The following is a 17833-nucleotide window of genomic DNA, read 5'->3' on the forward strand; positions in this document are numbered from 1 at the left end:
TAGTGCTTTACAGAAGGAGGAGGGGACTTAGTGAAACAATAGACTCTAGAGGCTTCAGTATTTTTTTCATATTGTTATTAAAAATTCAGTCTGCTTGTTTTCCATGGTGACTCCTACTTGGATTTTAAGAGGAGGAATCTGTATTTATGGATTTGCTCTTCAATTGATCATACTTTTCAGAAGGATTGCACACAACACAAACATGGAACAGGTGTTACTGTGACACTTCTCTTTTCCTATCATGAAGAAAGACTCAGTGTTTACTATGTTCAAGGAGATGAGGTTTGAGGCACCTGAAGCTCCCTCTGTCATTGCCTATAGCAGTGGTTCCCAACCTTTTTTGGCTCGACACTCATTTTGACATCACAAATTTCTGGTGACCCCGTCAATCAAGATGCACCAGCTCGATTTTATATGTTGCATTTTGATTTGAACTCGATTTATATTCGAGAAAGTGAAAGTATAGAATACAGCTGTTTAAAGCAGAAGTAAGCGGAATGTTTGTGTTAATATAAGTCTTAAATAGTTATATCTTCCGACAGCAATCACTTATATAGAGTGTTTGGTCCGAAACACGGGTCTGTCAGTCACTCTGCTCTGCTGTAAGCCGAGGAGAAAACTTTCCTTGTATCCTACAACCTTTATCCAATGAGGAGAGAGAATGGCATAAAGGGGCGGTCCTCTCTATGTGTGCAGCCAAGGGATGCGCGTGAATGTGGTGACGTAGGGACGAGGGCGGGGACTGCTAACTCCATCGGCTGACAAGAAGCTAGCCAAAACGACCGGATAGCTTACTTCTGCTTTAAGGTTATCTGTGGTGTTTTAATCATAATTTTAACAATAATAATAATTAGTTAAAAAAATATTTTTATCAATCTTTTTTTTTTAAATATATCAATGACTAGGCATTTCAGGCGACCCCATTTGAATTCCAGGCAACCCCACGTGGGGTCCCGACCCCAAGGTTGAAATGTTGTAGAGAATTCAACCAGCTCTTATGACTGGGTCTGGTGTTTCCTGACTTTGAAGTAATAAAGATGGAGAGTTGGTTAGCTTAATACTGTTAGAAAATGAGTTAAAGGGAAATGTATTATAATGTCAATATGGTACGATTAAGTGCTCTTAACCTTGCTATAAGCTTTAGGTCTGACACTTTTTTGTATCCTTTAGTAACACTTTTGTTGTGTTGAGTATATTTTCTGCATGTGTTGCCAATTGAATGAGAATGTTTTCTGCAGGTGTTGTCTGTTTGCATGCGTTTTCTTAAGTTGCAGTGTGTTGAGCCCTCTGGGCCACCGTACAAAGTGAATATTGATCTGCTCAAAAAACGAAGCTGCACAGACTGCGTATGAAACAGATTAAATTTTACTTTTGATGGTTATGAGAAATAAATAGTTCCAGTAAAAAGAGTCACACACCAACTGTTCATCGGCAGCTCAGTGTTTCAGAGTGTGTTCACAACACAGCAGGCCTTCCATGCATCAGGCACACGCACGCACACACGCACGCACAAGCACGCCCGCATACGTTCAGACATATTCACATGAATTCAGGTCATTCACACATTTTCAAAAAAGTACAGTTTTACAATGATAAATATTTAACCACTGTAGAAATCTCCTGTCATGCATGTTTCTGCTGTTCATGTACAAAACGTCCTGTTAGCACAAACACAGTCTGCAGCTCATAATGGAACAATCCTCAGTCCTCTGTGGGATCTAGAGTCAAGCCAGGTGCTTAGTTTCCTCACTGTGAAGCTACCTGGTGAAGAACTGTGGCTCAGCGTAATTGACACATTCATACTAATATGACTTGAACCCGTGTGTCACAATCAGTTACATGGTTTCAAATACAAATCATCTCCAGTCACCTATTTGTCTTGAGTTGAGCGTTAATTTATGAAGTGATCAGCTGATTATTCAGCTTTTGAAAATAAAACTCTCATCCATTTTCAAAGGAATAAATGTCAGTGGCCAAAAGACTGAAGTGACAGGATTATTACACTATTTTGCTGCAAACTGTCTTTAAAGTTAATGTTTATTACATTAATGATCTCTGTTATTAACAAGTTTAATCGAGCCTCCAGAACTTTTCTAGCATCTTCTACCCATTTAGAAAACTCTGCTGCTGCTCTGATAAATCCTTTAAACGTAAGTTTGAAACTTTTATGTAAAAGTTCAACTAAACAGAAACATGTGATGATTGGTGCATCCCTGGTGTCATTTAGGACAGATACTGTATGTCTCTGTCTTTGCTACAGTCAGCGTAGTAACTGGTCGGACTTCTCTTCCATTAATCTGTCACTGAACAGAACAATTCCTGTTCACTTTCTTGGTCAAAGTTGAACACAATGGAAGTGGATTAATCAGCAGAAATAAGATAAATTCATATCCATTGAAAATTTGAAGAAGACATGGTTGTTTTTCTTCATTATGATGTTGAATGTTTATGTTTTATGCTGCATGCTGTATTTGTGTGGCTGCTAGCTTGCTAGCTTTCTAATTAGCTCAGCTTTTTTGAAGTGGGGTTGTATGAGCTACAAATGCCCATTAAGTACACTAGATGCAGTAGAGAGGTCTACTGACAGGCCTTTCTACTGCACCTAATGGGCATTTGTAGCTCATACAACCCCACTTTAAAAAAAAGTTGAAATATCCCATTAAGATTGACAACACTCCATTAAATATGAAGCTGGTTATCTAAGCTTAGCTTATAAAAACTGGGGCCAGGAGTCTAAAAGCATCTCTGAAGCTAATTAAAACCTGTTTGTTAAAAAAAAACATTCCAAGTTGTAGCTTTACAGAGGGTTTTATCACTGCACTGTGTCATGAAATGATGTAGCACACAACGTTGTGTAACACTGCACCATGTAGGTTTTACAGTGTGGTGTTTTTTGGGATTCAACTAAGATGTAATGTGTTAATATCTGAGCTTTAGAGTTGAAATTCTCTTTCTCTCTCTGCTGACTGCAGCTCCACATGTAATGCTAAACAGGAGCATTCACCAAAATGGTTCAACTGTTTCCTCAAAGCGACCAGACGCTTCTTGCCCACCGCTCATCTACTGCACATGTGAGGGACACGGCAGACAGAGACATGACATGGGTCTAAATGAGAGCAGGGATGCAGTGACCACTGGAACAGAGCTTCACTGACCACACGGTCAGAGGTTGAGACCTGCGAAGCTTCACCGTCACGTTCAGACACAGCTCACACACTTCAGTCTTCAGCTTCAGTTTGAAATGCTTTCCTTTTCTCTTGTGTACAAACACCGGAGAGCAGTGGTCCCACGGCGAGGGGGGGGGGAAACAACCACCCCGCCCCCAGTCCCCAACACCCCACCTCCCAACAAACATGCCACATCGACACTGTTGTTTCACAAGGAGAGGTCAAACGTCACAGATACAGAGAACACATCTTAATACTGTTGGGTAAGGTCGGTCCCTGAATCCAGAACGACACGCCGGAGAACAAAGAGTTACTGCAGAGAGATTAGAGCAACACCACGGAGTCTGGAGTGAGGGCTTCTGTGGGAGGCTGGTGGGCTTCCTGTGGGACGTCACGTGACTTCCTGTTCGGCTCCAGCTTTCTTCCTCTTTCGCTGGTGCTCCCTGCTCGTCGTCCTCCTCCCTCCTCAGGTTTGGTCCTGTTGTTGTTGAGCCAGAACGAAACGGCCGCCGGGTCCGTTTCCTTCTGGACTCTGTGCTTCTTCAGCCCGTCCACTCCCAGGCCCGCTCAGAGTCTGTTTGAAGTGTGTGTGTGGGGGTGGGAAATCCAGAAGGTGTCGAGGATCATCCAGTGTGTCTCACCCTGGAAATGCTGTGGAGTCCAGTCCCCGGAAGCTCGGCGCACACGCGTGTACATGTATGAATATCGTTTGGCCTCCGAGCAACAGCAACAACAACAACAACAACAACATGGATCACAGCGTCAACATCAGTGGAAACAGAGTAAACCTCACTGACATGCTCAGCTGTGCATCGTGGACACACACACACACACACACGGTGTGTAAAATACACAGTAGTAGTTTAGCAGCAAAAAATCCCCCCTCCCCCCCAAATAAATAAACAGATTCAACCTGGAGTCTCTCGCTCAGAGGGGTGTGTGTGTGTGTACAGGTGGTGGTGGGTGGGTGGGGGGTGTGGTGACGGGTGCGGTGGGGGTATGACGAAGTTGGTCAGTCATCCGTCCTCTCCAGTGGACATTAGAAGAGCATGCTCTGCCTCCTGTTGATCTTGCTGTTACCTGGAGACAGAACACAGAGTCACATGATGAGGATCAACACATCTGGAGGATTTCTCTGATGTCATCAGGTTATGTGACCAAGTCCTCAGAATTGAGTGACGTGGGGCAGCGCCTCCTCCGCTAAAGGAAGTAGCTGGGAATCAACCGTCTCCATGGAAACTGTAAAACTGTTCTGCAGTAAACTCTCTTTCGTTGCTGCAAATGCCTCATATAAGGAAACATTTTAAGACCAACAGCCACTCCCTCAGCTAAGGAAAACTTAAAGGTGTGTTAGGTAGAAAACTTAAGGTGGTGAATGCAACTGTCCTCATTTAGGACAAAGCTGGAATCACAGTAGAAACTCAAAGTCAGTCAATCACAGCCCATCACTCGTCTGTTAATTCTGTCTCTGTCTTATGATGGACTGATACTGGTGTACCTCTGTAATTATGATGATTAAATTAGATAATAACCAAGAGGCTGCATCAGTTTGTCTGTTTTCTGATGTCACATCATCATGTAGGAAGAATCAGGATGAGTCTCCGCCCACCTGAATCTGGGTACGACGAGTTCCTGTAGCCCGGGTCTTTCTGCAGCTGCACCTCTTTTAATGTGAAGAGTGAGATGCCTGCAACACAGGACAGACAGACGGTCAGAGAGACAGACGGACAGACGGTCAGACAGACAGACAGACAGGCAGACTCACTCTCTGGCAGTGTGTGTACTTTCAGTCCCAGCTGTCTGAAGTAGGAGTTCTTCATGGCCTCTTCAGCTGAAATCCTCCTCTTGGACTCGTACTGTGGAGACACAGACAGTGAGCATCCAACATCCAGCTGATTGAGCAGTGTGAGTGGTGGTTGTGTCTCTGGTCATGGGGCTGCTCAGACCACTGAGACAGTAAAGAGCCCCCTGCTGTCCACTGCTGGTACTGGAGGCACCAACATCTCAACACAAGTGTGGACAGTTTAATCATGAAGGAGGAAGTCAAAGTGTCATCTCTCTGATGGAGTGTACATAACAGCTTGTAAAGATTAATAATAAATGAACACTAAAAATGGTTATTGTGATTACAGTAATTTGATGCTAATTTTGATTATTAAATTTGTTTAGAACTGAAATGAAATCACATTATATTACAAGTGACCACATAACAGTCACAATAAAGATAACAATGATAATCTATAGTAATTTCACATAGGATGCTTCCATTATTCATTATTAAATAACTTTAATAGAATATCTAATATGTACATTATGTAATTTATATTACACTTCACAGTGCTTTAAACTAAGAGAAAAAGAAAAAAACAAAAAATGAATGAATAAAAACACATTAGTCTGTTGAGGATGAGGTGCATTCTGGATAATCAAAGAAGTTCCCACTCACTCTGAGGAAAGACAGCAGCAGCTCGATGCCTTCACCATCCAGCCTACAGGAGACAAACAGTTACTAGATGTGTTTGACTGAACTGAAGCTTCAACATTTCTACGTGCTGCTGTAGCTGTTGTGCTGCAGGCTGAACATAGATTCAGGGGAGTGAATAGTGTGAAAAGAGTTTTGAAAACTGTCACATCAAGATATCTTCACATGATGAACTGAGCTCAGTGGTGCTACAGGAAGTCGTACCTGGGGGCGTGGTTGATGATCGGCTGTGGTTTGTATTTGGGGAACTTGTAGGACTTGAACTCTTCGATGGAGGAGATTCCCGGCCAGTTCTCCTCTGTGGGTGTTCCTGAACACAGCACAGTCACGCAACTCAGTGTATTTCCACGTTCAGTGAACCAGATAATAATGGGGGGGGGGGGGCACGTTGCCATGGTGATATGGTCTGGCAAAGAGTTACTTACCCAGTAACCTGAAGATGAGGTGGAGCTCGTCCTCCACGGTGGAGCCGGGGAACAGAGGCCGACCTGCAGCCATCTCATAGAATATACAGCCCACGCCCCTGAACACACAGTCACATGACAGCTGTGAGAGTCGGCCAATACAATAGATAAAGAGTGTCTAATCAAAACACTAAACTTTTTTAAGTAACATCATTAAAGATCCAAGTAGTATAAAGATAGATGCCCATGTGTACTTCCATTACAAAGCAGGTCCTGGATCTGTATCAATACTGTGAAAGTATCAAAGCCTCAAAGCCTCAGTCCACAGAGAAATGAAGACAGCCTGTATTCACAAACTGAGCCTTAAAAAAGTCTTAAAACCTACGTAAGGACTCGTGTTACTTTGTGATGTCACACGCTATGAACGTAGCTTGAGTTAGGCGTCTTGTCATAATTCTGTCCTTGTCCCAGTTTACATGCAACAGGGACAATTGAATAATTGACGGTGTCTTTCTCCTCAACATAGGTGGCGATTTGCCTCGTTTCACTTTACGGACCCTTTTCCAGTCAACTTTTCTGTCACAGAGTAAATAACTGGAAATAAATAACTTATGGCCCTTTTCCACGAGCGCGACTCGGCTCGACTCGCCACGGCTCTACTTGTTTTTTTGCTTTTCCACCAGCCCCTATTACCTGGTACCCAGTACTTTTGTGGTAACGCCTCAGCCCGGGTTCCAAGCGAGCCGAAGCGATACTAAACGTGATGTCAACCGACTGCCTTCCACTGATTGACCAGAGCGTTGTCACTGCTGGAAGAGTCGCAAGCGCGAAGAATCAAACCCGCTAATTTTAAGCAGCAGCAGCATCAGCAGCAGCGCCCCCTGATCTGTTCTGAGACTGTTGTTGTTCTGTCACCTGAGTTAAATGATGCTGTGTAGGAAACCACACTGTGGTCTGTAACCGAGGTGCAGACGAGTGAGTTTAGAGCTGACGAGAGGAGAGAAAAAAGAGAGCGAGACGACGCGGCCGTAGCTGCCGTGATATGACGACCCCGCCCACGATGAAGAACTCGGCTGTAATGGAAAAAGACCTAAACCGTGTCGAGCCGAGTCGAGCTGTAACTGTGTAGTTGAAAAGGGCCATTAGAGTTCTCAACTACAGTTTCCAACCAGGTTGGGTCCGACTTCGGGCGTCCATTTTTTTTTTTTAAACACATCTTCTTGCTGGTTGCACTGTGTGAAATGCACTGAATCAGCGCTGGCGCATCAGCCCAGGTGCTTTTTTTTCTTCTTTTGGCTCGGCTTCTATGGCACACGTTGTGCCGTCTCTACTGTTGTGAAGCGTGCACACATGCATTGTCAAGTTCCAGGCAGATTAAGGTGTTTACATGCAGAAGAAAACCGGTTTCCAATACATTATCTGGGTCTTTTAGTCAGATTTGGAGAAGTCCAGTCTTAGTTGGACTAACACGTTTACTTTAGTTGTCCAGTTATAGTCAGATTAAGGCTGTTTGTTTGTTTTTCAACTGTCATCATACTGACAGTCACCGCCCTCAGCCACAGAGACTCACCATCCACCCTGGCAGGATTTGGTTTCTACATTTTTACTGGATCAAAGATGAGGAAAAAGAAATGAAGCAATCTGGAGCTTTGGGTGTGAGGTTGCTGAGAGGCTCGTACCACATGTCGATCTGTGTTGAATACTCAGAGGATCCCAGCAGAACATCAGGAGGCCGGTACCAGAGAGTCACCACCTCGTTGGAGTAGGTTTTAGTCGGGACAGACTTGGCCCTTGCCAGACCTGCAAACCCACCACAGGTGAGATTAGGCGAGCAGCATTATCATCACACATCCATCCAACACGTTTTCATACAGTTATCTCCTCGTACCAAAGTCAGCCAGTTTGAGTTCTCCTCTCTCGTTGATGAGGAGGTTCTGTGGCTTCAGGTCCCTGTGGAGAACTTTCCTCTTATGACAGTACGACAGCCCTCGCAATATCTGGAACAGGAAGATCTGGAGAGACATGAAGAAAACCTCTGGTGTTACCAACATGTCTCATAAACACTGGTTTTATTTGTCTCACGTCCCCAGCTCCAGACAGATGGTTGGAGGAACGCGGTGGTTGTCCTCACCTTCACATTGTTCATGCTCATGATGTTTCCACAGTCGTCCATGTACTGCTTCAGATCCTTGTCCTGCAGGGGGAGAGACAACACTGTCAGTTACACGGTCCCATCACACATAGACAACATCAGATCTTATGGTGCCATTTCAGTTTCTGGGAAATACAGTCATCTTCCACCAACACCTGAACCTGGAGAACCTGATTAGCTACGCATTTCATCACTCCCAAACAGAAGTCTGAACAAACTGGTACTGAGCTATCCTACTGAAGGCAATCTGTTGATCATGTTTATGTTGTCTGGACTTGTCCTTCTGCTCAGTTTCTCTGGAAGGATGTAGCAACAATCACCTCCACAGCTCTGTCTTGGTATAATGTCTGATGGGATAAGTAAACATGATCCCCTTCTCTTAAATGATATATTGGCAGCTAGGGATGTTACTATTATACATTTTCTTGGTACGATTATTGTCAGAGAAATAATCACGGTTACTATTATCACGATTATTATGCATTAATAAATTTCACAACATATGAATGTCTAAAATCAAATATAGTCAAAATATAATTACATTACTCATTCTTTACACAAAATATTTCAAGTATCTATTAATATATGACCAATTATTAACCCCCCAGGGGAAGTGTTTGAAATATTCAGGTCATACATTGTCATCTATACGCTAACATTTAAATTCCTACCAATTCAATGTTACGTTAGTTACTGGACCATTATCTGAGCATTTACCTTTATTTTGGCGCACATCTGCCGATATGATTCCGACATTTTTGGGAAGTGACGTATTTAAGAATCTTTACGATTAAGTAATTGTGGCATTTAATACCACGATTAATTGTGAAAACAAGTAATCGTGACATCCCTACTGGCAGCAAGTAAAGAAAACCTTTGACACCATACTGTCCTCAGGAAAACCTGTCCTGCTGCTGGACATTTTATCATTGTTGTGAAGCCTCAACATCTACAACCGACTCCATACGTCTCCAAAAAGAACTGAACGGAGAAAAACAATGGTTTGTAGTCAAGTTATTGCTGCTGTTGTTCCAGAAAATAGTTTAATTTTAATACCCAGCTCTTTCCTTTAGTCTAGAACCATCAGTATAAAGGTGCACTGGGAGCGTAGGACACTCTAAACCTTACCAAGTACTCAAAGACGAGTGTGAGGCTCTTGTCAGTGTGAACGATATCGTGCAGAGTCACAATGTTGGCGTGTTTGAGGTCCTTCAGTAACGACACTACACACACACAGAGGGAGAGATAATTTAAACATGAGCATGGTGATGGTGTCAATGGATAATAAATATTACAAGGCTAAAAAGTAAATCTGGATGAAACCAGGTCAGTCTGTTTAAAGCTGTAGCTGTGACTACCTTCTCTGATGGCCGTGCACGGCGCCCCCTCCTCGTGCTCCAACCTGATCTCCTTCAGCGCCACCAGGTTGTCTGTGAGTTTACTGCGTCCTTTGAACACTGTGGCGTAGGTTCCCTGAAAGTGACACATGATGCTGGGTCAGCATCGCTGCTGATGATGTGTAACTCTGTGTGAGCGACGGGTTTCAGACACTCCTCACCTCTCCCAGTTTGTCCAGCTTAATGTACGTCTCCAACTTCCCAAAACCGATCTCCGACTGCAGAAGAGAAGGATCAAACACAGACAACATGATTAATCAGTAATTAGACGACTAAGGCAGGCGTTTGCAGAATGTGAGGTTTCATATGTCATATGTCACATTATAGCTCGTGTGTGAACTTGCAGGAGTTTGGATGTATTTGTTTGTTTTTTGGTGACCTTTGTATCCTGCATCTCGCTTTCCACCTTCACTACACACCACTTTATAAATTGTCTTAACTTAAGTCGTGTGGATACAATTACCTCTGATGTCCATCATGAACTAATGTCTAGACATCAGGGAGGAAATACAATCCAGAGCTGGGAGTCACTCTGCTGCTAACAGTGCTAACAGGAAGTGCTAACGGCTGACTTCATGGCTCAGGTTCAGCTTCAGCTTCAGGTTACTTTTATTGGACTGATAGTCAAACTTTTTCTGCAGTAAAGCATCCACACACACAGCCTCAGACAGACAACATGAGACCGTAAAATAAAACATTTTAAACAGTTGAAAATTGTTAAAACAATCCAGACAACAACTTAATAAAAACAAAGTAAAAATTGAATTCAAGGTGCTCCTATGCTAAAAAATACCCAATAAATACAGAGAGTGAATAAACAAGCATTTCAAAGAACACTCAATAATTAAATATGCCACCAAATCAATACATATATAGTATACCTAAGAGAGTTGTGCAGTGTTTCCTAATAGCTTGTTCATCAGTGTGATAGCAGCTGGAATGAAGCTACTTTTAAAACGCTTGCTTTATCACCTTGGAACTAAAAACTTTTTTTCACAGAGAAGTAAAATGATGAAGGAGTATCCCCCGAAAAGACAAACAAATATAATAAGTGTGACCAAACCTCTTAACTTCAGCTCTTATCTTGTTGAGAATCTTAAATAGAAACATAAATAGTCTCCATCAACATGTTCTGATAAACTTTCTCTATAGGAACCTGAACTCTATTGTGCAGCTGCTGAAAACATCAGGAGCTGGAGAGAGAAACACTGAATAAATCATGTGTAGTTACATTACATGTCATTTGTTCCTTTAGACACTGCGTGCATGTTTAAATCCTGCTCCGCCTGCGCTGACGCAGCAGACTCTTCTCTCAGCTCAGTGTTATCATCTCGTCTGATGGACCAGAGGTGGGAGGTGAGCACTGCACTTGTGACTCCATATTAAACCTTCCCAGACTCACGTTGGGCCAGTTGCCATGGTAACCAACAGATTGAGTGTGGGAAGGGGAGCGGGAGTGCTGCAAAGCAATAAAAGGTGGCACACAAACGCGCGCGCACACACACACTGACCAGAGAGGCTCGGCGGGAGCGTCGGCTGAGCGGCTGGTCGAACGGCGGGCTGCTGAGCTGCAGCTTCTCCAGGTAACCGTCAGGGATCCTGATGTCGGCGGGCAGCGACAGACGCTTGTTGAGATCCTGCAACACACAGACACACACACACAAATAATCAAGTATTGTTTTCAATCTGACATTCCTGATCCATTCATTTGGAAATCTTACAGTTTTGTTTTGGGTTTTTTTTTACCATCGCTATGACCAGCTATGATCTTCACACAGTTAGCCCAACATCAGCCTGTGTGGGCTCTATTTGACACAAATACATCCATTTGACACATTGGATGAATTTGTTTTAACTTATTTTACACACAAGCTCAACTAAGACCAAAACAGTAGATATCAACTGCTACATTTTCAATTGCTTTCACATTGTTTGTCAAAACAGAAAACCTCATGTTCAAAGCCAAACCTAAAGGCTGAAGTAAACAGCAGTTCACTTTGTAGACTGAAACTAATTTATGACCTATATTTTGTTTCATTACTTTTGAAAAACAGTTGATTGAGCTCTGCAAATACATCAATCACAGCTGATTCCCATCTAGATATACCGTGACCCAACATCTGTAAATGACCAGCAGCTATGATGCTGATTTTTCTTTTTCTGCAGTGATTTTCAGTTGCTTTGATTTCTCCTCTTTTTTCATAAAGTGTTCATTCTGCAAAGCTGCGCTGAGATAGGTTGGTCACTTTTTGTAGTGTTTTCAAAAAAGAAACAAAATACCTGCATCTCCTAAACTCAACAAAAGCCAAATGTAAAGAGGTTCAAAGGAAACTACAGCACAAAAGTCAATTTATCAACCATACAATATCCTGTTGATTGTAAAACAGTAGATCTGACACATGTAAAGTGATTCAGTTTGTGTTACTCCATCAGTTGTTAGTGTTTTTATGACACTGTGCTGTGACTGACTACATGTTTCTGTTGAAGACAACATGTGTCAGTGTTTTGGTATTTTTGGTGAATTGTGTTGGTGTATTACTGTATTTTGGAAATGTTTAGTTTACACTGTATGGTTTTGAAAAAGTGTTTATAGTATTGAGAAATGGGTCATAGTGATTGTAAAAAACAGTAAAACAATCTCTACACTGCGTTGTGTATTTTAAATGTATGAAGTCTTTCTACATGATTAAGATCTACATTGAATGTCCTTTACAGTGCATCAGTAAAGGAACATTTATGTAATCTGATCTCAGAGCAACAGTTAAAACATCCTCTCATGGTTGTGTGTCACACTGTTGCTCTTCCACCATCTGCTCATATCACCACAAATTGTGAGAAAATACACCGGTACAAGCTCCGTGTCTGTGCGCAGCATGAGACGATGTAATGCTACTGAGCCTGCCCACACACACGCCCACACACACACACACACACCCACACACACACACACACATACAGTGTCTAAAACTGGCTGTGATGTCTTGCTGCTCCCACAGAGACAGGTTTCAGGTCAGGCTGATCGGCATCTTGTGAAGTTTAAAATAACGGTGCTTACAGTTGAGAGAGAATAAAAACACACCGTACTCATGCTTATTACCGTCAGTGTGTGTGTGTGTGTGTGTGTGTGTGTGTGTGTGTGTGTGTGTGTGTGTGTGTGTGTGTGTGTGTGTGTGTGTGTGTGTGTGTGTGTGCTGGTGTCTGGCTGCTGTGGACTCATCACATCTATTCTAGGATCAAACTGAGACCACGTCTGACAAACGTAATGTTGAGAAGAGTGAGTGGAGTTTGAACACAGAGAGGAGATGTCAGAGTTTTTTATCATCTGCTGTCATCTCACTACTGTAGCTCTTTGTCGTCCGTGGTGATGCTGCTCACAGACGCCACAGTGAGAGTTCAAATAAAACCTCTGGATTAAATATATCTCTGTCTGGAACAGGAGAGATGTTACATAATGAGACTGATGCTTCTTCACTCCAACACATTCTGTCTGTTTTCTGAGTTTCATCTGTTTTTACTGAACATGAGTGTGTGAAGCATGTCTGACTTTAAAGGGACATTGTGTAACTTCTCCTGTTATTCACAAAAATCGATTATTTCATTCAAAAGTCTGTTTTTCATTAATCATTAATCACCCCCATCAACAAACTGAAGTGTTCCTTTCAGCTCTGAATTAGCCATTCATATCATTCATATCTCCATGGAGCGGGTAAGCTCGGTGCTGGCTGCCATGTGGTGTCGCCATGTTTTTACGTTGAGTGGCAGCGTGACGGTAGGAAACCACGGAAACTCAGCGGAGACACCAGAGCTGTCGGCTCAGGTCGAGGTGGCGTCTGTGAAAAGTCACCGCGGTAACGCAGTGAGGAGGAATGGAGCGTTACACTGATGCTGCATTCACCTGCAGTCAGGCAGACGGCCGTCGTTAACATACCAGATGTCATTTTAGTCACAGAAGTCCAGAGAAAGCCGGTAATAGTATACAATACCACATCGCCATGACAACATATTGTCACGTGTATTGTTTTGCCTCATGCTGATGGACCACTTGTTTATGCCGTTACGTGCAGAGGCTGTCGGCTGTCTGCCCAATTTCACGTGAATGCAGCATGAAAAATACGATTGAGTTGCTTGTGATATACAACCGCAACGCTAGATGGGAGTAATTCCTACACAATGTACCTTTAAGATACTGCAGCATGTGTAAATGATGACAGAGGAAGAAAGTCAACTGACACTGGTTTCTATTCTTATGGAGGCGAAGGTCTGTTATATTTGGGCTCAACATTTTGAAAGTGGTGGACGTCTATAAAGGGACACTGCTTACTGTTCATTCATTTTAATTTGGATTTTTTGTGCGGTTGCTTTTTGGATGTTTGCATGTGTGTATGCACGTTGTGAGATGCTGCTGCATTGGAACAAAAAGGCTAGTTTCAAATTGGAAATGAAAATCTATGATATGGTTCATAAAGTAAATCCAACACTTGATAATGTGATCATAATTGACTGATCTATGTTCAAACCTGTCACCATAGGAACAGTGGTTACATAACCTTAGAAGTGAGGCTCCGTGGTGTTACATTAAATGTCATTTATCCACAAGCAGCAGGGAAGAACAGTAGGAACAGGTTTGAGTTGACAGATTTCTGATCCTGTAACTAACAAGAAGAGCGACTGCACAGGAGGATACTGAATGATGTCACACCTGGTGTGTTCAAGAGATTTTGGGTTAAAGTCCAGTGAAAGAAAATAAAAATCTGTTATTCCAGATACTGAAGGATTCCATCACTTCACCTACTTGAAACGTTTTAATGATCATGTTCATGCACCTTGTGTGTTTCTGACTTGCTCTTTAAAGGGAAAAATAGAGTGTGAGAGGACAGGACGAGGTGTGTAACAGTGAAATCTGCTTGTCTGTTATTGAATCAGTGTAAAGAGACTGGGACCTCGGCCTTTTCACTGACACAACACAGCTTCATTACAACCTTCAGCAGCATCAGGATCATTCTTTGTGTTTTTGTGCTCCAACAAATGAGATAAACATGAAAACAACTGAGATATAGGCCAGTGTGTGTGTGTGTGTGTGTGTGTGTGTGTGTGTGTGTGTGTGTGTGTGTGTCTAGCACAACACCACTCAAACATGTTGTCAAGGTGGCATACACTGCTCTGCCAGCAGGGGGCAGACAGCCTCCAGGTTAAGATGTTCCATCCATCCATCCATCCATCCATCCATCCATCCATCCATCCATCCATCTATCTATCTATCTATCTATCTATCTATCTATCTATCTATCTATCTATCTATCTATCTATCTATCTATCTATCTATCTATCTATCTCCTTATATAATAATGTGTTTGAAGCATTACATCAGACTGAGAGGAAGCAGAATGATCAAAAATGTCCTGAAAATGTGTGGCTAGAAAGGAACAGTCCCATGATCCCACAGTCTGTTTCCATCTCATCCCGCTGATTTCTTATTTATTTATTTGTATTTATTTATAGAGTGAGTGTGTCTAGTTCTTCCTGTGGGCCATTAACAGATCCTTCATCATGTTGGACTCAAAGCATTTGAACAGCTTGTGGTTGGACAAGCGGAACCATGATGAACTGGAGGAGTGTGAAAAACAAAAGACAATTTATACCTTCATTTAGATTTGATCTCAGAATGACTAATCTGCTGATGCTGAACTGGTGTTTCAATGGAAAGTGATGATTTTGAAAGGTACATCTTCATTACATACGTCCTCAAAGAACACTTACTCACCCATATAACTTGGGTGTCATTAGGAGTCCTTCCCACGATAGGTAGATCCATTTGAGAGCCGTGTATATCCATATAGAGCGAGTGATCGGGTCACCAAAATGCAACCTCTAAATAACACATTATCTGCCACGAAACTCGTTCTGTTATCGTCATCCTGGGTCTGTAGAAAAATCTGACAAATATTCAGCCATGTTGCACAAAACTAGCAGCAGCAACTTCCAGGTAAACAAGCCGACCGTCGCAGAGTGAATGAGCCGTGCTGTGGCTGCATGCAGCACTCAGAGAGATGACATCATCTAGTTCAGAGGTCAGTAGGTCAATCTACAGACCCCAGATGATGAGAACAGGAAACTCCAGACTCAAAGGGGAACAGCACTAGTGAATCATGACATAATATTGGTGAAATGAACGAGTTTCACAGCAGGTAATGCGCCCCGATCACTCCCACTATATGGATATACGTCGTGGCAGTGTTGGGAAAGTTCACTAGTTTCTACATGAACTACTTCAAAGTTCAGTTCACAAATTTTAAATTGAACTAGTTCATAGTTGATTTTTTTTTCAATATGTTGGTGCAAACTTATTTATAAAAAAAAATTGCCACAGCCCATATAGAACCACGGTTTACATTAGCGGTGTGACACTGTGGTGGCTGGTGTTGCCAGATTGGGTGGTTTTCTGCTACATATTAAGGCCTGTTTATGGTGTGTTTTAGCTGGGGTTTCTATGGAAATCTGCCACACTCTTGAATGAAGTCATACTGTGAGAGAGCGCTGTTCAAACGGCAGAATGAACGCGTTCACAAAAACGTTCATCAAGCGGAAATACAGTACGTTCAGTTCATGTTCACCCAAAATATGAACAAGTTCATGAACAATTGTTAATTGAACGTGTTCAGGCACAACACTGACACGCAGCTCTGGAATGGATCTAAACATCGTCTGAAGGACTCCTAATGACACCGAAGTTATACGGGTGAGTAAACCACCCTATTCTATGCCAGGTTGTAAAAAGCAGCACTTCTCCTTTAACAAAGGAACAAAGGCGACTTGTATCCCAGCATGCCCTGCTGCTGAGACGGTGAACATGTCAGGATCACACTCTGCTTTGGTCCCCGCGGACCAGAGCTGCTATCAGTATCACCCATAGCACATTAGGAAACACACACTCCCCCACCAGCCCCCCCACGACTCCCATCTCCCATGAGAAGCAGAGGAAGAGGGGGGTGGAACGCCGACTCTCGTGTCAGCCATGTCTGCAGCGGCTGCGCAGCGCGTCAGTCTCTGTGTGTGTAGTATGTGTGTCTGCGTGTGTGAGAGCATCTAACCTCCATGGAGATCCTCCGGTGGACTCTGTTCCTCAGACAGACGCCGGTCGGAGACTGAACCTCATCCGACGACGTCCCTGACGCCTGGTCGCTCTCTCCATCTGAGCCCATCTTCAGGTTCTCATGAACGATGTCTGACAGGGAAGGAAATCAAGAGTTTGACCCATTCAACATTCAGAAGAGATCTGTAGTGTCTGTTAATGAAACATATTTGTCAACCTTCTCCCATTGATTGATTTGATTGATTGATTGATATCTTTATTTCGATCATGTAAACGACAGTGTAAAAAAATAAAAATAAATAAGATAAAATAATAATATAATAAGTGAACAGAAAAATGTATACACAACATCTCATAAGCAACGCAGTTTACATGAGCGAAAAGGAGTAGGAAGAAGTATAAACTTATCTAATCCTACCCCTATAATAGCCCATGAAAACAGTTTTACAGTATCATCCGAGCTAAAAGTAAAAAAAGAAAAAATCTATTTATTTATTATTCATATGTTTTAATACAAGATGAAGTGGATGTGTCTCATATGATCAAACTTCTCACAGGTCACATGGCAGATGCAGCTTCCCTGAATGTGCAGGTTCACTATGAAAAACCAAGAAGGCAAAAAGCAAGTTACAAAAATGTGTAGAAAGAACCTGACAGGGGAGGCGGTGTGTGTGTCAGCCCACACTAATGAATACACACCAACACCCAACATTGACCTGCTTGTTATTTGTTGAGATGCGTGTCTAAACTGTCGGTTATGTTATATTAGAAAGAGCATTCATGTAACTGCTTTGAGTCCATTCATACTGTAGAGATGAATGTTTTCATTAATGCACATGTTCACAGCATTAACTGACAATCTACATATCCAAGAACAAAACAGCTCTAACTAAAATACGTGACTGAATCCATATTGAATCTAAGCGAATAATCCTTATAAGTTCGACTCCCAACCAAGTGTCTCTCTACAGTGTACACTGTCCTGTCAAATAAAGGCAAAAAACGCCCCAAAAATATCTTGGAAAAAAACAAAAAACAAAAAAAAACAATAGTACATAACATAATAGTAGTGAACACAGTAAAATAACTGCCCTGTGGCAACAATACAGTAAAACCCTGCAGCATTGTTTCATGGTATATT

The 17833-nt window shown here is 42.4% G+C and overlaps 1 protein-coding gene across 1 annotated transcript in view; it reads right to left on the reverse strand.

The window, feature by feature from the left end:
• Positions 1-2084: 2084 nt before the first annotated feature.
• Positions 2085-17833, reverse strand: part of LOC311006820 (cyclin-dependent kinase 17) — a 48759-nt gene continuing 33010 nt past the window's right edge. The window contains exons 4-17 of the mRNA XM_083999800.1: positions 16691-16824; positions 11114-11239; positions 9764-9820; positions 9564-9678; positions 9334-9428; positions 8185-8247; positions 7942-8065; positions 7733-7853; positions 6075-6172; positions 5854-5959; positions 5614-5656; positions 4933-5023; positions 4777-4854; positions 2085-4247 (exon numbers count right to left, since the gene is read on the reverse strand). Of these exons, the coding sequence (XP_083855926.1) occupies positions 4207-4247; positions 4777-4854; positions 4933-5023; positions 5614-5656; positions 5854-5959; positions 6075-6172; positions 7733-7853; positions 7942-8065; positions 8185-8247; positions 9334-9428; positions 9564-9678; positions 9764-9820; positions 11114-11239; positions 16691-16824 (1292 nt within the window). The 3' untranslated portion in view covers positions 2085-4206. The remainder of the gene's footprint in view (positions 4248-4776; positions 4855-4932; positions 5024-5613; positions 5657-5853; positions 5960-6074; positions 6173-7732; positions 7854-7941; positions 8066-8184; positions 8248-9333; positions 9429-9563; positions 9679-9763; positions 9821-11113; positions 11240-16690; positions 16825-17833) is intronic.

This window comes from Trachurus trachurus, assembly GCF_905171665.1.
Source record: "Trachurus trachurus genome assembly, chromosome: 23".
Taxonomy (NCBI): domain Eukaryota; kingdom Metazoa; phylum Chordata; class Actinopteri; order Carangiformes; family Carangidae; genus Trachurus; species Trachurus trachurus.